This window comes from Anser anser (assembly GCF_964211835.1).
Source record: "Anser anser genome assembly, chromosome: 22".
In the NCBI taxonomy this organism is placed as follows: domain Eukaryota; kingdom Metazoa; phylum Chordata; class Aves; order Anseriformes; family Anatidae; genus Anser; species Anser anser.
The window spans coordinates 8,619,844-8,643,641 of NC_139743.1; the positions used below are offsets into that span (position 1 = coordinate 8,619,844).

The window sequence follows — 23,798 nt, forward strand, 5'->3', positions numbered from 1 at the left end:
CATTTTGATAAAGAAGTAATCTTGCAGGAATCTTATTTTTCCATAGATTTTGGGGGGTGACAAAAGATTTTCTCTAATAAGGCTATTTTTTTTCCCCACATTGTTCAGATTTCCAGCAATTTTCCCACCTAACAGGCAAAAATCCCTTTTCTGGATGTAAATTCTTCTTTCTGGAGCTATGGTTTTACGCCTATCTCTTGTAAAGACCAAAATTGCTAACTTAATTTGGTTCTTCACAGGAATAGCAACCTTAATTGACCTGCAGGACAAAACGTGTCTGAAACACTTGCAGAAGTTACCGGCAGGTTAGCATTAGACCCACTGAGATGTTACTGCTTGCCATTGACAGGACATGGGGAGCTGATCCTGTTTCGGACTTATTTATAGGAAGGAAACTTGTGCAAATAATCTGATGCAGCTGCATTAGAGAAGCCACCCAAGCAGACACTCTGCACCAGCTCTTTTATTGCAACTTACAGAACAAAACTTCAGTCATGTTAATCCCGTTCTGCACTACTGTGTCTTCCAGCTCACAAAAAGTGAATGTTGCAGGGCCAAATGCCAACCAGCATGCTTGCACTAGTGTGGCCAGATGGCTTCAGTTATGTCAGTGCATGTTCCCATTAGCTATAAGAACATCATCATCTAAACCCTTATTTTAAGTATGTATTTTATGGAAGAGCAGACAATTTTGCAAACTGTCACTTACCCAGTCTACCTACTCCAGGGACTCTGTGAAATTCCAGATCATTTCAAGCTCCCACATGGCTACATGTTTTGTTTTAAATCAATTGGAAATGGGACACCCAAGACAGGGGAAAAACAAAACAAAACAAAAAAACTTTACTGGAGGAAGATCCAACCTTTCTCTGATCATGGACAGCCTATGAAATGTATCAGAGATTCCATGAAAAGAGTGCACAAAGATGGCATTTCAGTTTGAGAGGATAGTCAAAAACATTGGATAAACATGCTAAAGGTTTACATGGAAAACTATCCTGTTAACGTCACACATTTTGCGGGAAATAAATGACAATGACTGTGATTTTGGAGGAAAACACTAAACTAACTAAACTACACTCTGTTTGCAAAAATGATGAAAACAAAACACTCCACTACATACCAGAGAGTTTTTTTCATCTTCTTTTAATTAAGCAGTAACAATGTCTACAACACATTGACTCACAAGTTAGGTGAAGGTATGAAATCACATTCTTCATACTGAGATGGGAGACTCTAGAGTTTTACTTTTTAAATACCCTTGTGAGGGGGGATAAGTTTTGAACGTCCAATGAATGTCTTTTGTAACAGTCAGTGGTGGGAATTCCAATTTTAATCATGATTGTATTTAGTGAGCCTTGTCCATAGAGATCAAAATACTTTGCGAAAGAGCGCAAAGCTCAGAACCTCACTGTACAGGTAAAAGAGGAGGGAAACTGAGGCACAGTGCTGTGCAGTGACTCGGCAGGAACAGGCAGGCAGTAGAGATCTGGACACAAATCTCAGGTCCCTGACTCCCAGCCAGTTTCTGACTTGCTGGGCCACAGTCTCCCAGTAAGTGTATGTGGTTATCTACTGTCCAGCAGTTCTTGTGTTATACAGGCAGATCTTCTTTCACCTCCCCTGCTGTCCCGTTGGCTCCATTCATTCCTGCAGGCTCCCTGTCTTCTTCCTCTTCCTCTTCTTCCCCTCTTGCTGTCTCTGCTTCTCTGCCCCCGCTCAGGAGGGTGGCACTGGAGAGGTGGCTGAGGAGCTGGCCTTCCCGGCGGGACTCAGCCAGCTCTTTGGCACAGCACACAGGAGTGTTGGTCTCGTAAGTGCTATGGAAGCTGTTGTAGTCAACTTCGTAAAAATCCTTCTCCAGGGTGAGGACGGGAGTGAAGCGATGTCCCCACAGCACCTCAGTGTCCATGTAGGAGCTGCGAGCCTGGCAAGTCATCCCTGGATGGAAAGAGAGGGATGTTAAATGCAAAGCTTCCTTACATGCTCACCCAACCACTTCTTTCGTTTAAAAGCACTTTCATGTTATCTCCGTACCGGATTGATCTGGGACATAGAAAAAACCTTTGCTTAGTAAGTCTCACAAAAGGCTCTATCACGAAAAAGCCGAGCCCTCAGAGGAAAAAGGGTGGATTCGACACCACATCTTCAGATTGTATCCTAAACCCTGCATTAAGGGTCTGCAGTCTGGTATCTCTAAGCAGCTTCTCTCTGTCCTCACATTGCCCTGCTGAGATGCTGCTTGCCTGTGCGGCTGCTACTAGCAGCACTTCTGGTGAACCATGTGCTAAAACGACATACGACCCTGCCAATGCACCTCAAATCCTGCCTCACACAGTAGAACGAAGCACTGCCCTGCCAAAGCACCTGGCTGCCTGCACCCCCACTGGGTCTGACGCTGTCCCACTTGAGCTACAGCCCTACCAGCTATTCCCTCCTGCACTCAGGTTAAGACAAGTGATATAGCCTGAAAGGTGGAGAAGGCCCCAGCTCCTAGTGGTTTATATGGCGTGCTGGCTTATAAATACCTTCGGAGGGTTCCATCCAACTGTATCAGGTTTGCTGACCCAAAATCCACAACATTATACAGTCAAGCTCATGAGCATATTGAAATCAATGCATTAATGGATTAGATATTGAATGAACAGTGGGCAACATGAAACTGATTTTGTCCAGCTTCTTCTCCCAAGGATCAGTGTTTTTTTTATGTACTTTGATAAATTTTGAAGAGAAGCTTTGCAGAGCAGGTGTAAGCATTCAGCTTTGGCAAAACTGCAAATGACTTCTTTTGGAGTCACCTGCTGACTGAGAAGTCAAGGTTGACTTCTCTTCCAACTATTTGTCTTCTGCTTGTCCTAAATATGTTAGATTTATGGACTTAATTTTGGTGAAATTTAGAAAACCTGACTTCACAAAGTTCTCCCACTGCTCTCTTTTGGAGGGTGAGAGATAGGCCTGCTTGCAACACATTCAGAATAGGCACTTAATCCAGTTCCCGACCAATACTTCCAAGTCCACCCCACAGCCCAAGGTACAGCAACAGAAATCTAAAACAACGCACAGGGGAAAAATATCAGTGTCAGATGCTTCAGGAAAGATCATATGTATTCATGTGAACTTAAGTAAATGTCTGAAAACTCAGAATAATCAGAAAAATTTTCCTTTAAAAAAGGGCACCTTTGAAAAGTGTTTTTTTTTTCTTTTTTTTCTTTCCCTGTCATAATTGCTATAGTTCATTAAAAGACACCCACACAAGCAAGTTACACTGATGGTTTTACCTGTCTTTTATTGCTTTCTTTAGCTTAGAACTACTAGGACAGGAATGTATAGTTTCTTTTGGTTCTTGAAAGGGGAAAAGAGGGACAATGACACACGTAACACTTAGCAAAACAGAACTGGAAATTTCTCAGACAGAAAAGCCAATTTTTCCCCCAAGGAGAGCTGCAGGAGTACTTGCTTCTGGGCAGGAACAACAAGTACAGAGTTAGTCATATTGTTGTAGCGTGTCTGCTTCCTGGACCAGCAGGAACCAGGAAATGCAGAGGCTGCATGAAAAATACAATAATGGAAGAGGAAAATTACCCCAAGTGTTTTTACCTTAAGCAGAAACTCTACTTTTCAGAACCTTTTCAGAAAACTCAGCTTTTGCTTTAGGAGTTAAAATCTGCATGGAGATCACTCCTGACTATATGCTTCAGGTGACGCTACTACGTGCAGCATCGCCTGCCCTGGGCTCCTCAGTCCTTGAGGTGAAGACATTTTAATCTTCACTCCCTTCTATCAGCTTGTAAAGAGCAGCTCAACATGCAGGCAGCTTGCAGAGTCCTGCCAACTTTATGTTTTTTTCTCAGACCTGTGTCACTGATGCTTATCATACCATTCATCCCCAAGTGCAAAAGCTTTTGTCACAGACTGTTTAAAGGGTCAATAATGCAGGGTTGCAGGGCTAATCTCATGCTGGATGACCAGTAACAGGTGCACATATGTTAGGGAGACAGTTAAAATAAACTAGCCCTTTTTCCTTCAGAACAGCTGGTTTTGTACCAAAATTCACAAAGGCCTTCAGGTGCTTCCTCCAAGCTCTGAGCAATTTCAAAGCCCAGAGATGAGAGCAGGAGAGGAGGCCGCTCCTCCTCATGGGATTCGGTCCCGTAAACGAACAGGTTGATTCGTACTGTGGCTTTCCAGGTGCTGCCTGAAGGTATTGTGTTGTGGACCCCAGGGCCAAGATGGGGTGTCCCTGCTAAATGTGGGGGCCTGAGGCACCCAAGGGGAACTCCTGCCTTGTAATGAGGGCCTGAAATAGCTCTGTCGCTGGGGGCAGTACCTGACAGTGAACCTGAACTCCAGAGACACAATCACAGTTATCTCCTGCTGTAAGTATTCAATTAAGGAAGGAACAATAGAAAGCTTTCATCAACCAAATACTGCACACTGCCAGCTTCCTGCAGGAGCTGCTTTCTGTAACCCCAGGGGTACACAGAGCCAGCACAATAAGACAACTTGTAATTGCTTCATAATCCCATTCAAATATTCCTTTTTAGCACATGTGCAGTGGTATTTTAATTGCGTGGGGACATACTGCTTGGCAACTCCTACATTACCCAGTAAACAACAGCATTGTCTCTGCTTCAAATTCCATTAAGTGCCTGCTTTGCAGGCTGCCCTGTGCTCTCCAGCCTGGTTAATTAATGCATCTGTAATGTCCCTGGCTAATTATTGCCTCTATAACTGCAAAAAGATGACAGAGGAGGTGTGGAAACAATAAACCTTACTTTTATTAACAGCACATGGATGCAGCCACTTTCAACTTGCATACAACGTGCTCTGAACATCAAAGTTTCGGCTTGCACCAGGGCTGAGTAATTCACCAAACTCACATCTTTCAGACATTGCTCCGGGGTCTCCACACGAATAAGCGGTTTCATTTCACAAGCCTTGCCTACCCAAGTCCATGGGACATCTTGGGTGTAGTGAATCGTCACGTCGTACGCTGACATCCATCAAGAACCACACCAGCCTTGCCACTACTGTTCTCCCGCAGTGCAGAGGTGCTGTCCTGCCCAGCCCTGCCCCAAGCACTGACATCTCAGAGCGCACGTGCAAGAAGCTGGGGGAGATTTCAGGCTCCTCAAATTTCTTGCAAAAGTAATCATAACGTTTTTGGTCTTGACAAATGCTGCTAATCCTTCTCTTAAAATAGATATAACTACATGTTTGGGGTTTAAGCAGAGTGGATATTTGGTATAGTTACAGAAAAGGAAGTAAGTGGTATTTGGTGACTTGGGCCTTTTATTTAAATATGCTTCACACCAAAAGAATATCCTCATTTCCCCTTTGTCAGTACAAGCAGATGTGTTTCAAACCCTATTTCCAAATAAAAGTCACCAAGATTTGTATTTGTCAAGCATATTGATTTTTCCAGACAGTGGGACCATTAAAAGTTTAATTTTCTCCTAAACGATCTGGTTTAAAAATGAAAAAGTATTCTTAATATAAATTTGTACAAACTGTCAATTGTATAACATGTAAAGTATGTAAAATCTTCAACTTTCAAGTTTTAGCTACAGCTTTTTCATCTCATAAATTCATAGCCTTGCTTTCAGTTGAAAAAAAAAAATCAATTTTAATTGAAACCAGAAAAAAAAAAGCCCAAAGTTATAAGCAGATGCACCAAGTTTTCAATAAAGCTGGAACCAGTTCCAAGGGTTTTAGAAAGCTGGAGACCAGCGGGCTGTCTCCTGGTTTCGGGTTCTGCAATAAGCAATTCATAGAGTTTTAATGATAATTTCATTATAGCAGAACCCTAAGAAGTGGATTTTTGGTCTGTTGGCTGGAGTCACTACATCACAGACTCTATAACAGTTTGTGCATGTTCCTGTTTAAGGCAGCCTTCTTAAACTGCTTGTTTCTGGTTTCCAGAAGATGAAAAGATGCAAAATATATTGCTACGTGTATTAAACCAGGTGTTTCATTACATTCAAGAACAGAGAGAGTCAGTGAGGAAAGATTAGTGGGTAAAATAGGTGTCAGGGAACTCTACCAAAAAGGCACTTTTCTGTCATCAAAATCAGTTGGGATCAAGCAGCTTACATTTTATCAAAGACAAAAGAATGTTAATACATGCTGATAAAAAGCAGTTATTTGATGGCTCACTCAGTAAGGAGCCTATTTTTTTCTGCAGTGTACTCAATGGGAGTTGCAGATTTCAGAACGTTTCGCTGCTTGCAGTGCCACTGATTATGCAACTGGAGCAGACGCTTCTGGCTCTGCCACACTGCTAAAGAAAGGGGAAATTCTGCAGGAGATTGCTCCCGATTTCCAGGCCTTGTGTACCCTTAGGTTACCAGTTAAATCAAACTTCATTATCACAGGCCAAATCTAACTGCATCTTGCAGCTCTTTGGTTATCCAGAGACGAGCCAGCGGTCTCCCTCCGACTGTTGGAGGATGCACATTTTTTTAATGTACCAGCACAGCCAGTACCCTTCTTGGCAGTTTTACAGGAGAGGGCAAGGGCAAGAGGGCCACAAAGCATGACCAAGACTCAAGAAATCGCCACAGGCTTCAATCTGATCACATCAGCAGCATAGCTGAATCTTTCAGTGCTGTTACAGCCTGGACTTTCTCAGTGGGTAGAGATATCCCAACCCCTGGGGCTGTCAAGACAACATTTTTCATCAGCCTAAAATTAACTCTCCTCATTTAAATGCCACAGAGCTCAGTGATTATCTGCTGGCAGCACGTCCTGTGGATGCTGACTGTATGTTTGCCATATTTGCTGGGCTCTCCCTGCAGTTCAGACATAGATATTGCTGGAAGAGATTTCACTTCTATGTCCTTGTTTTTATACGCTACTGTGTGCAGGGTGACGTTTTCCTCTGTACCAGGTACACTAAAGCTGCAGAAAATATGCTCTGCTCCTTGAGCTGAGCTCCACCTACAACTGCAAAAGTACAGAGGAAGAACTGATGGACTCAGAGGTATAGTAACAGACTGATGGCAAGCAGTAGTTATAAAAAATTTAATTCTATCACTCTAATTAAGCAATACACGCCTTTAGATTAGCACCAGCGTTTGGATAGTTATAAAATTTATTAGTCCCTTCGCATTAATCAGACAAAAGAACACTGTAACCTCCAAAAAGTCAAAATGCCTCCAACTTCAAAAGGAATTTTAGAAGGTAGGATCATGGTCCTCCAATTATTTATGCTTGTCTCTTCTACAAGAAGAGTCTGCCCTTGATTCACTTTTATTTTTATGCCAGAGAAGAGTAATAGGATTTTAATTTTTCTGAATGCTCTCCAGGAATGTAAAAGCTCCCAGGCACTGAAAAAAAAATAATAAAGTAAGGACCTTAAGATTTAAAAATCTTGGGTTCAATTGCCATGTCTCTACCAGGCAGGACCTGAGGCTTACACTGTGTAAGTTTAGGCCCCTCACAAAGGTATTTATAGGGACTGCAGAGGCACCTAAGATGAGTAGCCTGCTACCATCCACCTCTGGAAGACAACTCAGTTTGTGAAAAGAATGACTGGAGGTGTCTGGCTCTTCCCTTTAATTATATAGGCAGTTTCTGTGACAGTTCTGCAAGGTCCTTCGTGCAGAAAAGAAAACTTATTTATATGCAAAATGCAAAGCAAAACAAGACAACCCAAACCAGATGATGAATGCATGAAAAATCCACTCATTAATTAACTTCCTTTGTTCTCCCAAGAAAATCATGACTAATTTCAGGATTTCTTATGTTGTGACTATGACTTTTTTAATTTGCAGCCACAAAATTTTACTGTATCTTCTGCAAAGATGGATAATTTGAGGTGCAAAAAGGTTACATTCTCATAGGGACAGGATGAGGAATGGAGATGCAGGATCCTGACTGGGAGTAAATCGCTTGCAATCATGAAACCGTGGTAAGCCAGAAGCGTATATACCTATCCTTTCTTAAAAGTTTATTAAAACTTTGTTTAGCCGCTGGACTAATCAGGCCTTTGGACTGCCTCCTGTGGGTTATTTAATGTAGGTTGGAAAAAGAGGCAGAGAAAACCAGTGAGGACCAAGGATGAAGTAAAAAGCACCAGTATGTCTGCCCAGACAATCGCAACACTGGACAGCGTAGTTTCAGAATGAGGATAGCAGGACAGCTACTGAGAGATTAAGTTTTGGTTAATTGTCAGTAAATAGCAGCAAAACGGGAAAGTTGGAAGGGAAGAGAGTGTCTTCAAATTATTTTCCAGAAAGTCTATGTACACTGCTTCATCGCATGGAATGACAGTGAGGGGGGAAAAAAAAGGAGCCTCCAATGTTCTCTAATTGTGTCAGCCATTTCTTCACCACATAACCCAGTTTGCTATGCGAGCACATGGAGGAGGTGTGCAAATCTCCACTGCTTTTCTGCATTCTGGCAGCCTTGCTTGATGTAATAAGTTGAATTAGGCATCAGGAGGGTAAGGGCAAGAGGCTTGGCCCAACGACAGCCTAGCCCTGCTCTGTCGACAGGATGGCTCTGATTTTTGTTTTCACTGTGGCAAGAAAAAATGTATTCACCTAGCAAACAGATTTTTCACCTTCAGTTTCTTTCCTTTTATTGTAGATCAAATTTGGGCCAGCTGATCTCGGCAAGTGTCCCTTTAAGATATGGCACAAGAGAATTAATTCCCTAAAGTAATCTCTGTGGCCAATTCATTAAGTAAGCGCTGTGAGTGATGCTGCTGCTTTCAAGATGCCCACAAAGCAGCACTGGAGGTCAGGACACTTGTCATCTATATTGATTTTGCCTTTACAGTGGTTATTTCACTCAGCAATGATCACCCCGGATCTGCCCAGAAACTCAGTCTCCCTTTGGTGTTTTTAACCTGTTGTCAAGTCACAGTGCCACAACCATACTAAAATATTGATTGGAAACACCCCTGCCAGTGGGCTTTCTGCTGCAGCTGGCTTCGTGGGTTAGGAAGTAAAATAGTTGTGGGTCCCTGGAGAGCTCTCACTTGACTAATAAAATGTTTATTTTCTTCTTCAGGAAAAGAGAAACACTGCATTTTAGGCTGGCTGATGTGTTTCTTGTGTGTTGGTGTTCTTCAGTTTGTTGTTATTTACCCTTTTAAAAAATTCAAGTCTGCTGGAAAACAAAAGTATTGTCTTAAACCACAATGTTTGTCTTTGTTAAAACAAACAAACAACTTGAAGCATTTTAGAAATTCAAGTCAACTTGAAACAAAAACGTTTTAAATCATGTTTCATTTTGTAAAAAACAAATAAACAAACAACCAAAACACAAATAAACAGTGACTCACAGTGTTCCAACTCATTAGAATTTCTTCTACACGTCTTATTTGAAACTATTTACCATCTTTGCCTTCCACTGGATAGGAATTAAACGTAAATGTCAGTGAGAAGAGTTACTTGTTTGAGAGGAGGACAATGCATTTCATTTGTAATGTGTGTGGTTGGTTAAAACTACTGGAAATGGTTATAAAATTGCTGTCCTGAATGTTTCAGTGAATAGTATTCACACTTCTACTCAGAAATTATGCTTAAAATTTCTTCAGTTATTTATATGTTGACAATCACCAAAGCGCAGTCAGGTCTGACCTGCTTTCCAAAAACCTTATGAAAAATATAGCTCTTTTCCCCACCAGTGCAGGCTCTATTCAGGGTATGATTTGTTGCTATCTGCAAAGACTGGGTAACTTTCCATTAATTTTTCCTCCTGCCAACTACAGAGCTGAGCTACCTCTGGGAGAGCACGCAGGACTTGCTTCCCTCTCGGGCACCATGAGCAGTGCTATGTATGCTGACCAGTTATACCCCTGCATGCTGTGACCATGGCTGCTGATTTTTTCATAGGGGTTTCTAAGGGAACAAATGGCCTGTTGTATTTTCATACTGTCCTGAACCTGACCAGGTTGTCATAGCGTCATGATTTAATAGAATCACACTGCAAGTAAATTATACCATTCCTGAAAGCAGATAGGGCTTGAACAGCGTGATAGGGAGGAAAGAACCAAAAGAATTTGCTGGGAGCAAAGGTTAAAGTATGGAGGTAGGGATTAAGGACCCCTGAATGGGCTTATCAATATCATGAAGTGCAAGGACAAAGCAGGAAAGCAGAAACTTCTGCAAGCCACTTTTGTCATGGCAAAATATTACTCGCCTGGCTACCATGTGTCATTCAGAAAATCATCTCAGCCTCTGAGTCTGATAACAGCAGCATCTGAGGTCCGCTCTGCTCTAAGTTCAATGCAAACTGTCTCTTCGAGCTCCATTTTTGAAGTTTCACAGCCTGCCTTCTGAGACCAGAACAAATCATTTCCACAGATGTATGCTCCTTAATATCATTACACACTGGCTTGTACAATCCGTCTGGGAGAGGAGCCCATTTGTAAAGCAATATTATTCCTATGCCATGCTTTTAATTTTGAGGTTGTTATTGATAATGACTTCCTCTCACACATATCTAGCAGGGGCTGAGCTTTCATAAGAGGATGGCAGTGCAGTAGCTGTTCAAACAGAATTTGATAGTGTCACTGTGCGGAGAGGAAAGAGGCTTTGGACGTGCAAGGAACTGCATTCCACGCTCAGATTACGAGGTTCTAGTTTCTGGTAATTGTTTAGGCTACAAAATAAGCTTCCATTACAAATCCTCCCCTTTGATATTCTTTTCCACCCACCCCTTCTTTTGCCACATTTCTACAATATTCTGCTGGGAAAGAATATTTGCCTAGCAATGCCACATGAATTCCACTCGTACAATACAGTACTCCAACCTAAGTGCAGTGTAATCTATACATAACCACCCATTAGCTGTTTGAAAAACTCAGCTATTGCTATTCACCTAATGACTAGAGGGAAATACTGGGAAACTGAATTACGTCTCTAGAGAGCTGTCTTCAGGTGTGAAGGTCTGGACTGCAGGGATTTGAGACTATTTCCCCCTATGTTTGGCTGTTAAGAGACTAACAAGGACAAACCAGAAGAAAGGGACAATATTAACTGTAAGCAAAGGCCCAGAGTCTGTAAGTCAGGATGCTGCTACCACCAAGGACTCATATCAAGCAGAAACCCCTTGCAAGTGTTTCAGAGAGAGCCTATGCTTCAACAAGATGGACACCTCCCAACCCCACCAGAAAAAAACCTTGAGTTCACAGCGCTGTCTCACAACTAGAGTCCTTAAACACCAAAGGGAAAAATTACTTACAAAAGCATTTTCATATCTCTGAGTCTTTCTAGGTTCCTACATCTCTAGATACTAATTCTCTCCTCCTGCTGCCTGTAGTCCCATTTCCCTCGAAGACCCTGATTTGACCGAGGCACGCTGCCAACCCCAAGCTGAGAAAACCTGCCTGAAGGGAGCACCAGCATCTCAGGCTGCTTAAATGCACTTGCTGCCTGTTGGCTCCTCCTCAGTGCGTAGCATAAATGAATTAGCTGCAAGTGGTGAAATGACCCCATGGTGCCGTATTCTTTTAGGTGAGACTCCAGAGTAAAAGCACCTTCCTCACTAGCCAGACACCCAGGAGATACACAGCATCCCAACTGTGGAAAGGAGCCTGGGGACCTTTGTGGCCACCCGTTCACTCATCTTGAGAAGCACACTGTCACCTCCCTTTTACGTACCCTGAAAAGCTGAAGCACAAAACTTTTCCAGATTTATTATATACAGATGCAGACTCCTTTCATTGCCTGCCACAAATACACCCATAGGAGGAAACTGGGAACCAGCTGAGTATATCTCCTAATCTACCCATTACACAGGATTGTTTTATGCTGTTAAACAGCTGCTGCGTTCCTAGAGTCACAAAAGCATTTTCTGTATTTTTCTTCTCTGAGCTCTTTTTGAAAATCCATGTCCTACATCATGTGCAAGTCATTCAGTTTCAGCACATGCTGTTTTATGGGATATAGTAATACTTGGGCACTTCCTTCATAGCCTCCATTAAATAGCAACACCACAGCAGTACCTAAAATATCAGAGTTACAGCTAATTTTTAATACTGAGGAGAAATGGAAAAGGATTTGCACCGTGAATTTTGATCACAGAAAATAAGAGACCTCATAAGTTGCTTCAGTCCATTCCTTTTTTCCCATGGATCAGTCCTAAGTGATTATGGACAGATCCTCATGTAATCCCTTTGTATGAATCCAGGACTTATATCCCACCTGAATGAGTCACAACAGAAGGATAAATCCCAACATCTTCTCAGTCCAGGTGACACTGACAGTGAAATCTTAATGCCAAACTGTACTCTATTTTTCCCTTTTCTCCCTCAAAATTGTGACTGATTTAGACAAGTGCTTACCTGTTGCTTCCACCATTCCTTCCAGGATGACCACAATTTCAAATTCTTCCTTCTCCAGTTGGGTGCGAGACATCTCCCAGAAGGGGCTTTTCTCGTTGATTTCATGTGAGATGATAAGAGGTGACACCAGGAACAACCTGTCATCTCCAGTGTCAAATCCCACATTGATGTCTGTTTGGTTCAAGGGGATGAACTCTCCCTCTTTGGTCTGTTTGGACTTAATCAGTTTGGCTCTAATGGAAGCCTCGACAATGTGGGAATTGCGGAGGTCTCCAACACGGAACATGAGACAGAGCTTCTCATCCCTCATGGAAATCACCGCATTGTTAGAAAACATGAGGGTTTCAGCTCTCTTCTTTGGTTGGCTGATCTTGACAAACATGCATCCCACCATGAACGCATTGACAATGGAGCCCAGAATAGCCTGGATCAGGAGCAGTACAATGCCCTCTGGGCACTTCTCCGTTATGACCCTATAGCCATACCCTATTGTTGTCTCAGTCTCAATAGAAAACAGAAATGCAGAAACAAATCCACTGAGATTTTCAACACAGGGGATCCAGTTTTCATCTTCAAGATGGTCCAGGTCTCCCCGGATATAGGCAATGAGCCACCATATGAACCCAAAAAACAACCAAGTGATGGTATAGACCATAGTGAAGACAAGAAGATTAAAACGCCATTTGAGGTCCACCAGAGTAGTGAAGAGGTCACTAAGGTATCGGTAGGTTTCTTGGACATTTCCATGGTGTACATTGCACTTGCCACTTTTCTCCATGTAACGCTGGCGTGGCTTCTTACCTTCTGCTGATATGAGGCGGGTTCGGTCAGTGGCAATGGGGACGTCATCCCGAGCCTGTTTGGGAATCTTCTTAGGCTCTCTGGATACAACTCCAATGTCCATGTCCTGGTTCATGAAGATCCTAGAATCTCCGGCCATGGCTGGGCTGAGGGAGAACAAAGAAGTTTAAGACAGGGGGAAAAGAGCTGAGACAAAAGCCATTTCACTGTACTCTGTGTGAACCATTACATGACAGAGCAGGTCCACAAACACTGCAAACATTGTTACATTGATAAACTTTGCTCCATGTTGGTACAGGGCTGGTTACAGGCTGATTTTACATTAGGAAAGCTTTTTGCTAGAGCCATGTCATTCCTCCTAATCTTGTTCTGGGAAATACTTTGAAAGGCTTCAGCACTTCTCTCACTACAGCCACTTGCTAAATATAATGCTGCATTGAACAGGATGTTAAATACTGATTCATAATACAGTCTCTTTAAACATGAACCAGCTGCCAGTCACTTTGCCTAATGCACTGCTGGAACACCAGAAAATATAGTTATGAGCATGGTCTGGGTAAAGTAGGTAAACCTTGTTTTTCTTTTTCTTTTTTTTTTTTTTCAGTGGTGCTCAGATTTTTTTTTAGATCTGAAATTTGCCTGAGATCGCAACTAGAAGCAAAGTAAGGGTGCATCAATGTATATTTTCAAAAGGGACTGGAACTTTTTGGTGCCTTACCTTTTGGTGCCTTACCTTTTGGGTGCATACCAAGAGAAACCTTAGAAGTGAATATAAAACGCTGAACACTACTGCCTACCTGAATCTCAAACAAGTCTAAATTATTCATGAAGGTTTCCCTTACAGTCAGCATAGAAAAGCACCCCCAGTGATAATTCAGATTTCAGGTGTGCTGAATCACCTTCTGGATATACTCACCCCTCTCCGCAAATTATTCTGGGAGCCTGAGTTCCAAAGGTAAAATAGCCTTTTAATTTAACATCTTCAACTATATTTCTGCAGGCTTGATGAATCCAGGCCTACTGGTAATCAGGTATATCAGAACCCTTTTACTTCATCTGACACTAGACAAAAGCACCGGACACTTTCAGAAACCCAACAGTTATTAAGAACCCACTGTCCACATGCAGCACTATGCTCGACAAGGTACAAATAAATAATACAAAATGATGGCTGTAATGATTTTTGCAGGTAATAATGTAGCAACCTGTTTATTGAGATGATTTGATACTACTGAAAAAAACACACATGCTCTACAGAAAAATGAGAGTCTTCACTCTGAATGCAGGACACAAACAAAATCTCAGTGAAAGACTACCTAAGAAGCCTTAGGGATATCAAAGATAGAGCAGCAATATTCTCTATGGTGTTTGTTCTCTGCATTGTCCTCTGCAAATCCTATTAAAATCTAACTAAATCTATTACTGCTCCCTCTATCTTTAATCTTCTTATGTGTCTGTGAATGAGAAAAGGTGTAGAGATACAATTAAGAGTATCTTGGGAAAGACAATTTTAAGATCAAGCAAAGTAGCTTCATCTTTTCAGTATTAAAAAGCACAAAGGGTGGGCGGGAAGGAAGCAGAGGCAGGATGAATAAATGAAGCAACAAATTTCCACTTCCATTCTGCTGTAGCCAAGTCTGGTTAACAGCAAAGAATTACTCGTAGCCCTTGTATAAGTCACCATCAATCATTACTCCAATGAAGCAGCCAAAGCCTGTTGCTGGAACCATACCCGCTGGCTCCATTCACTAGGGAGCCCAGCCATCTGTCCACAGCACAGTCCCAAAGCTTCTTTGTGCTGGCAAATTTGCCTGGTTTAAGGGTTTGGTCCAGGGCTAAGGCAGTGCAGTCACAGGAATTAGCAGGGATTAATGTTTCTGGGATGGTCAGCTGGGGGGAATCAGGGCTGCTGCTCCCACTGCCTATGATCCTAGATATGGGATAGGTAATCCCAGGACTGTGCTGGTCCCTTCCTCAAACAGCATCATCAAGGATTTTGGCAGAATAATAATCCCGACCTCTATGTCTTTGTCTTCTTTTTCTCACACAGAACTCCTGAGAGATGGGTGATGGTATATTTAGATGTATCTTCAGCCATTTTCTGCCATTTGTCGAAAATTCAAATCTCCTTGACCATTGGTGTGGCCCTCTGCCGCCTTATGGCGTGTCTATTTACATGCATGCAAAGTGGCTGCTTGATGATGTCAAATTATACTCTCTCTCACTTCACAACACGTGAAAGCATATGCCAAGTGCAAGTCAGAACAATCACTGTGATTTTCTCTTTAATAGGGAAAAAAGCATCCCATCTACTGACTGCAAGAGAATGAGGTACAAAGGAGAACCTCTTTGCTTCCTTCTTATCAATATTACTTTTGATCTTTGTTTGCATTGTTTGATGAATCTAATATTGCTCCATTTGGACTCAGGCTTTCGATAAATCTATGTGTGTCTACAAATGTAAAAACAGGCAAATGTTACATGTTTTCGATTTAAAAAAAAATTTGTTAATAAATTTTATTATAGAAGTTATACATGAAGCTGAATTTCACTCACACTATCAGTATGTAAGAGAGAACAATCGATTTCAAGACACACATCTGTAGCGTAAGGTTCCACATTTTACATTCATACCAAAGAGACCAAAAGGATCTTGAAACATATTAAAAAGATCAGAATAGAATAGAAATAATCAAAAAGACTAAATCTCTAGAAATATCACTCTGGTGAAGCTGGCTAGAGGGACTGTCCATTAATGAAAGCGCAGGGAAACCTGCTTTAACTAAAACACTCAAGGGACTGGCAACGCCACTTTTCTAATGCTACTGATCTTTAGCAATAGGTCAAGTGAAATCTTTCTGGAAATCTTTAGGAACATCTTACAAGTGCTTCTTTAAAATTCCTGCTTTAAATGAACTTTACTGATAGCTTCAGTAGCATTACAACTTCTGCCAATATTTAATCTTAAACTCTCCCATCACAGCGAGAACATGACCTCAGTACGTGGTTATTGAAAATAATTACACTTTGCATTAGATTTTTTTTAAAAGGAGTAATATTGGTTAGGAGTTTGAGCACAGACTATCCAGCTTTCTGTTCCAAATGCTTTCAATATTTTTTTCTCTAATTCTGGGTAAATCAGTGCCTCTCCCTCTTCCTTAATTTCCCAACTGTAAAATCTGTGATACATATACAAACAGTCTGTGAGATTCTAGGCACAAGAATCTTCTAGGAAATTTGCTATTATTCCCTTATTGGTTTAACCGCTCTGGAAAACTTTATCACAAATAGCAAGATACCAAAAGAAAAGCACTGTACCTAGGTAAAGACTTGGTTTACTCCTTTACAGTATAATATACTGCCACCACTACCAAGCATACACATCTTTTCTGGATAATAGTAATTACGTGAAAGCATCTCACAGAGACTTAGACTTCAGTTTGTAAACCACTGCTCCATCCAACAAAGCTCTGTGACATGAAATTGCCTCTTACAGTCACACGTACCATCCTGTTTCATTGGCATTTACCATCTTTGGTTAAATGGTGCCAGGATAATAAAAATGTCACTTTTGTACAGAGCTGCTTTCCTTTTGGACAGGCAGCTGCAAAAGGAAATGTGAGTCACTGCATTATCAACCTTGCAAAGAGGCTTTTTATCAGACTTGCTGTGGCTCAGCTTTTGCCCAGACGGCAGACTCGGGGGCAGTCATTGACATTTAGGGCTCTTAGCTTCGCTAACGCAGAGTCAAGCTGGGGTTAGCTAAATATCTTCCGAAGGCATTGTTTTGCAGAGCTGTCTACAAGTCCTGCCTGGCAGTGCTGATGTACCTCCTGATAGCTCCAAGTGTTCAAGATAGAAATTTGCTGAAGATGTTGCAGAAGGTACAACAAGAGAAGCCTTTTTCCCCTGCTTACCACGGTGACTTTTTCCATTTAGGTAACTGCTGGTCTCACTTAGGTAAATGCAGGTTTCAGTGTGGGTAGGATTTACTTCTGGAGAGGTCTAAACTGTCAGGCAAGAGGAGTTTGGAGACATGAATTTGCCATTAAGTTTGTGCAAAAAATTACTTCCTTCTGTTTCAAACCTGATGCTCATGCTTTCTCGCATTATGAGAATAAATGAGCAACTGTTCTTTATTAACCCTCCCATCTCCTCAAGTCAGGATTTTACTCGGCTCTGTCATCTGCTTTCTGAGATGAAGAGTCCTGTACTACTAAACAAGCAATCAATATAGCAGTAAATGCTAAACAGATCATTACTGAAAAACTCGACCTGGTTCTTTTGCTGCCTGTTTGCACAAGCCACATAAAAGGGAGCCCAGCTCACTGTCCCCGGATCCCTCTGCGGCACACAACCTCTTTGGGTCACGCTGTAAAACAGGAGTGAAATGCGTGATTGACAGACGCTAGCACCATGGGAAAGCCAGTAGAGGAATGCAGCATATTCAAGCAACAGCACCCAAGGAGAATAAACACAATGACTGCTGAACAGTGAGTGCCCAAGGAAAGGCAGAGGAACAGGACATGTCAGGGAAAGATGGCCTTCCACAAATGAAGATAGACGGCTATTAGATAACTGCTGACTGACAGATGGGCTCTGATTTCCCTGAGAAACGCATCTTTCCTGCTATCGTTTTATTTACTGTGTGTATACAACAGACTCCACAGTAAACAATGCCAACACAAGATTACCTTTCAAGGTGTACATGAGAAAAAGAAAGGCAGGTAGATTTTGTGCAAACCATGTCACCTTTCAACTTTCTGACTTATAGAGGCTAGGAAGGCTGACTGCTTGGAAAGTGCTTGGGGATCCACAGGTGAGGGGAATGACACAAGAGTTATGCTATTCAAAAACAAGGCAAAACGCTTAGGAGACTGCACAAGCTGAGATCTGTGGTTCAAAAGCTCCCTCATCCAAGTAATTGCTTTTTAAAGTGTAATCTCACTTGGTGCTGAAGTAGGGAGATGCCTTTCATTTCCCCCGAGTTTTCATTAAGTTGCAGCACTGCTTTTTGAACGTGGTGACAGGCACAGTATCACAATGGAGCTTCTCTGGGGCTTGAGGAGACACCCACCCACCAGTACACAAAAATGGGTGAGTGGTGATTAACTAGGCAGCTACCGAAGGAAGCGAGATGACTTTGTGCATGTCACAGAGCTGAGCTAATGACGGCCTGTCTGCTCAGAGTTCATTAGGCTCAGAAATTCTGAAACAGAAGGTGTTCAGCCTTTCAAAACAACATTCTTTCGAAGAAAATCTCTCTGGGTAGGAAGTCAATATGACACGGAGACAGACAGAGCGTGTGGACATTAGTGATTTACTTTTAGCTGCTCATTACCTCCCAGTCTATCCTCTCATGTAATGCTGCATAATCACAGTTCTAATATTCCTCAGCCCTTTCACTGCCAGTTGAGAGATGCCCCCCCATTTCCAGAGTATCATAATGTTTCACAGTGTTCAAGACAAGTAATATGCTTTAAATCTTTTTTTTTTTTTTTTTTTTTTTTTTTTTTTAAGATCTGTGCAATACAGAATTGCTCTAGTTCCCATTTTTCAAGATGAGGAAGCGAATCACAGAGACACTTGCTTGTCCCACACTCACATGGGAAATCTGTGGCAGGGCAGGGAATTGAAGCAAGAGTTTCAAAAATCCCAAACAAGTGCCTGTATTCACTGCACTGCTCTTCTTCCCTTCTACCTATCCAACAGCAGGCCCTGCATTTTTGGTGTGCCTAAATATTACTCTGGAAAGCCTATACAGTCTAATCTTTTGGCATGAATAACCTAGCCAGATTATTTCTAATGCCAAGAAATAATATTTCTGTCATTACTGTGAACTTTTTCAAAACCAGAAGAGTGAGTTCCAGAAAAAAAAATATTCTTACAATGTTCTCTTGAGTAGCTACAGATTTCAAATATTTTTCCCCACAGTATTAATTAAAGTATAAAAAAATCCCCCACACAACACAAGTTTGCAGATTCATTAAATATTTCAACTTCAGACTAATGCAGAAAAGAGTGAAAAAAATCAAATTGCCATGAGAATGGAAGGCTGGTTATTGTTTTTTTCAGACAAAAGATGAAAACTAGGAAATACCCCGTGAGACATCGAAATGACCCCGGTATACGGGCTGCAACAATTTGTTATAGAACAAAGACTGGAAAGCAGAGTTTTCACAACATAAGGGGTACCTACTACTTGAGATCATGTGTGGATGGAATATAATCAGTGTAACCTGCAGTCAATTACTTTATACTTCCTTGAGTTATAGAAGTTGAGCATGAAAAGTCCATGTGAAAAGGATGCAATCACATTACGCTCTTTGGTGCTCTTAATCATTTTTGAATAGTCAAGCGAAATTTTCTTTACCAACAAATAAATCCTGAAAATAAACCAATTTGATCTCTCCTTCTCCAAGGAAGTGACTCTGCCTGAGGCGCTCTGTAGCCTCTCTGTCCTTTCATCCCAGACTCTATTTTTAGGGAGACCTTATGGCGTCATTGAAAAAGTGACTGTTATCTTTCAACAAACACAACTGAACAAAGAAAGACAGCCACTCTGGACCTGATAAGACACTCCTGTTTCTCCTGCTACTGGCTGTTTACACATGGCACACTGAATTCTGGGGTAAGCAGAACCTCAATTCTATGAGGAAAATTTGGCCCCAGAAGTACTCGTGTCCCGGTTCTTCATTGTTCAAATATTGCACCTTTATTCCAACTGAGAGTCTCTATATAATCCTGCAGCTGGCTTGAAAAATAAAATAAAATTGAACTACGTTAATACCACTTCACGCTTCTGCAGTACCTTGCATCCGAACAGCTCAAAGATGAACTGACCAAACACAGGCTCCTTCTGCCCAGGAAGCGTAACAGTGCTATTGAACCCCTGTGCAGACAGGAGAAGACAAGTCACAGTGAGACAAAGAGACCTACCAGGACCACACTGCTGGTAAAGTGCCAGTGCTCACCCGATGTCTGAGTGCCTCTCCCTACCGCTAACTGAATGGAGTGTGACAAAAGTCAAGAGATTTGTCTCAGAACACGATGCTAAAACTCTGCTCGCCTTTTTCAGAGTCTGTAACTAACCAGGCTGGAACCTTCCAGAGATGGAGGGTTTTCTCTAACAGAAACCAAAAATGATCCCAATCCTTTATCTCCATGTGAGGAGAAACAATGGGGGAAAGAATCATACCGCAGAAGTCAAACAACTCCCGCAGCACAAACACAGCCAGACACCTGCTATAGAAGATAAGGTTTGCTTGGACTGGTCAGAGAACCGGTAAGAGAAGTCAGTTTTGTTTCCCCCAAGCCACCCAACTATAAGGTAGTTGTCTGCTCCAAAGGAAAAGAGCAGGAGGAAGAACCTGCTTGACTGCTTGATTAGAGAACCTCAGAAAGTCAGACGGTAAGCTTTTTGGGACAGGGAGACTTTCTGCCAATTCTTTGTTGGTTTCCTGAAACTCTCAGAACAAAACCAAATGGCAGAGATGCTGTGTAAAAGTTAGCCTGTTACTCTCAACCAGCAGCCACTAACACAAAAAGGAGTCTGGGTGCTATATGCCCAGTGCAGCAGGACTCGGTACCAAAATGAGTCACGTTTTTACCTCACAACACCCCTGGGGTTCCCGATACATTTAATCATCTGTTCCCCCCCTCAAAGGCTGAACATTCACTGTCTGAAGACTACACTACAAGGGCTCCTTGGACCTAAGCTGACAAGTAAGCATCCTAGTTATAAAATAATTTAATCTTTGACTCCAGGTGAGGATCGCACAGTCACTCCATGTATCTCGGCATTGCTCACTGATCAGCCTCTTCCTATCCATTGTATTCCAGAGACCTCCACTAATCTGGTATCTGAGAAGTTCATTATTTTTAATGTTTTTTTCCTACATAGCACCTTTACTGGATTTGACAGTGCCTTTGTACAAGATCAACATCTAATCCCTGGCTTCCCAAAGAGTTTCCTGGCAGCTAGCAAGTTAGACAACAGCACATCTCTAGCTGTCACCCTGGCAGGGCCGGGCACAGAAACACGGTGCTCAGCCGAGCTGATGCCTCAGCTACTTCTCCTCCTCCTGGTTATCGATCGTTAGCAGCCAGAGACGAAAGCAAGTACACTGGAAAAGCAAACAAAATCAGGTAACTTACTTGCTAAGAGTGGCTCTGCATCAGTCTTGTGCCTTGGCACTTTGGGGATGCTGGACGGTGACAGGACCGAGAGGTAGGTAGAACAGCTGCTGGAAAAGTGTCCGGTCCATGCCATCACCAGAAAGCTGGGGTTGTCTTCTGCTCCTTGGGTTGTCTCCTCCTTTCCTCCCTCTGCCTGTTATTACAAAACATTTACATGGCACGGTAGTTTAAACGCACACACCCCTGTCCCTAGGTATTCCTGATTTCCCTCGCTCTGTCAGAGCTGAGGAGGGGTCCTCCAAACCCCCAAACCACCGCAGCACTACTTCTGCCCGTCAGACGCCAGCCTTCCCTCGCCCCTGCTCTCTCCCATCCCGATGAAGAGCTGGTGTGCAGCTCGTTAGAGGGCTGGGGCAGAGGGAAGGGAGAGGAGAGGTCTGCATGTGAGAGGGAGCATCATCTGTTCTGAATGAGCAGGGAAGGGAAAGGTGGCAGAGTGAAAGCAGAGGGGAGGGGTTTAAGGCGCTGCTTTGCACAGCAAGGGCTGGCTGGGGAAGGGGGAGAGGAGAGGCAGGGGACGGTGCTCCCTGCCGCCACAGGGTCTGTGCCCTACTTGCCACCTCCCCCAGCTCTGTGTGCTTACTTTTCCTCCCAGGGCTGCCTCTCAGCTCTCCTCTTGCCTGGGTTCCTGGGTTCTCCTTTCCTGGAGAGGCTTTTTTTTTTTTTCTTTTTTTTGTGTGTGTGTGTTAAGGGGTGGGGACTGCATTCTTGCTTGAAATCACACAAACTGAAAGCAGTGCCTAAAAACGGAGAGCAGGGAGAATGCAGAAGCTGTACATTTATCCGAAGGCATACGTGTATGCATTCATCAGCACTGTGGAAATCCTTTCATCCAGGCTGAACCAAGGAATTTGGGAAAAGTGGGGGGAAGGAGGGAGAGCGTGATTCCTCTGACGCTCTTCTTTTGCCTGTCAACCACCAAGCTGCTGAAATGGTGTTTGCTCAGGTGCATTGTTTGCCTGTGATCCAGCTAGTCCCAGGAAAAAGCTCTTTGGTGGTTTGCTTTCCTTTCCTTTTTTTTTTTTTTTTTTTTAAATCATTGATAATACCACACTGTCTCCCTAGCTTCATAAAATATTTCCTCTTCTGAAAAGCAAATGTCAGGCCAGCAGCAGATATGAGATAGAGCTGCCTGGTGACTGCAGGTTACCTTCAGGCTTTGTTGCCCTGTTCCCTAATCCTGACACCCCCACTGCTCCCCAGTTTTCTGTTCCAGGAGCCCCACACGTTACAGCCCATCAGAAATGCTTTCACAGAAGATTTTCTGGGCAGGAAGAGAGAACTTGTCAAAATCAAAACATGATATAGGAACGTGTCAGTAGCACTGGAATCTGACAGCAATTTGTTCTATTTTCTGCTGCAAAATTAGTTTCAATTGATTTTTTTCTTTTAAAGTTACACTATCACTAATGAAATAAATCAGCATTGGAATGACATTTTTACTTTTATATTACTGTATGGGTATTTTGCAGCTTTTTATTTGCATTCTTGTTTTGGAACAAAGGAAAAAAAAGTGAACCAGAGAATTTCTTATAGAATTTGAAAAGAAAGAAAAGAAATTTGATAGAAAATTTGATTTCTTACCATTTTAAATATAGGATACATAACACCTTGTTAGGAAAGCTAGACCAGAAAAATAGCTGTTGGGAATTTGGAAAAGATATGCACTAAAGAAAGAGAAATAAACACACCTCTGACTATCTATTAATAGTCATGTTATGCAGGGGACTGAGTTAGGAAAGTACATCTCTGTAGATGTACTTTTTACCAGTGTTCTTGTTCTTTGATCTGTATATGCAATTTGGATCTAAACAGATGGGATATGAATCTGGAGCCAGACCAAGGACTTTGGCTACTAACCACAAGTTTTGTGAATGTAATATCACTTTTCCACTTGTTGTCAGTTTATATTTCCCAGTGCACACAGTTTGGACAATAAAATCCGACTAGTCAGTTTGGCTTCTGCTTCGCATGCATTTGAGTGGTGCTACCCTGGCTAGGATGCAAACAGCACAGAGGGCTCAGCTCAGCACTGGAACTATTTCCAATGAAGTAAGACATGGTAATAAACTGTTGATGAAATCCTGTTATGTTAGATCTTCTGCCTGCTCACAACCGTTAGGAATGCTCTTTGTTTTTCCAGCAATATGTATTTTACCTTTCAGGACTACGTCTACAACACATGAAGTATCCTTATGCTTGGAGAGTACAATAACAGTTATGGGTTTTGTCTGTGTGTTTTTTTTTTTTTTTTTATATAAACATTTAAACTTAGCCCAAAAGTACTAAACAGCAACTCATACAGCAGGAGAGTCAGTCTCCACTAGAATTATAACATTAGCTTTCAGGACAGGTTAAGTTGCTGGATGAGGCTTCCATGCCAGCACTACGGACAGTGTAACCTTCATATAGGCATCAGCTCCGCTTCTTCTTTTATTTAATCTCTTTTAATAAGATTTAGAATGAATTTTTGTGCTAGGAGAAGCAGCCCAGCCAGCAG

At 42.2% G+C, this 23,798-nt stretch overlaps 1 protein-coding gene across 2 annotated transcripts in view; it reads right to left on the bottom strand.

The window, feature by feature from the left end:
- Nucleotides 1-1,003: 1,003 nt before the first annotated feature.
- The window catches only part of KCNJ5 (potassium inwardly rectifying channel subfamily J member 5), a 59,472-nt gene continuing 36,677 nt past the window's right edge, over nucleotides 1,004-23,798 (bottom strand). Inside the window, exons 1-4 of one of the 2 annotated variants that reach the window (XM_083808104.1) lie at nucleotides 21,882-21,950; nucleotides 21,257-21,431; nucleotides 12,299-13,245; nucleotides 1,004-1,941 (exon numbers count right to left, since the gene is read on the bottom strand). In XM_083808104.1, the coding sequence (XP_083664230.1) occupies nucleotides 1,595-1,941; nucleotides 12,299-13,238 (1,287 nt within the window). In that variant the 5' untranslated portion in view covers nucleotides 13,239-13,245; nucleotides 21,257-21,431; nucleotides 21,882-21,950 and the 3' untranslated portion in view covers nucleotides 1,004-1,594. Of the gene's footprint in view, nucleotides 1,942-12,298; nucleotides 13,246-21,256; nucleotides 21,432-21,881; nucleotides 21,951-23,798 lie in introns of those variants that run through there. The other variant, XM_083808103.1, reaches the window with a different exon arrangement.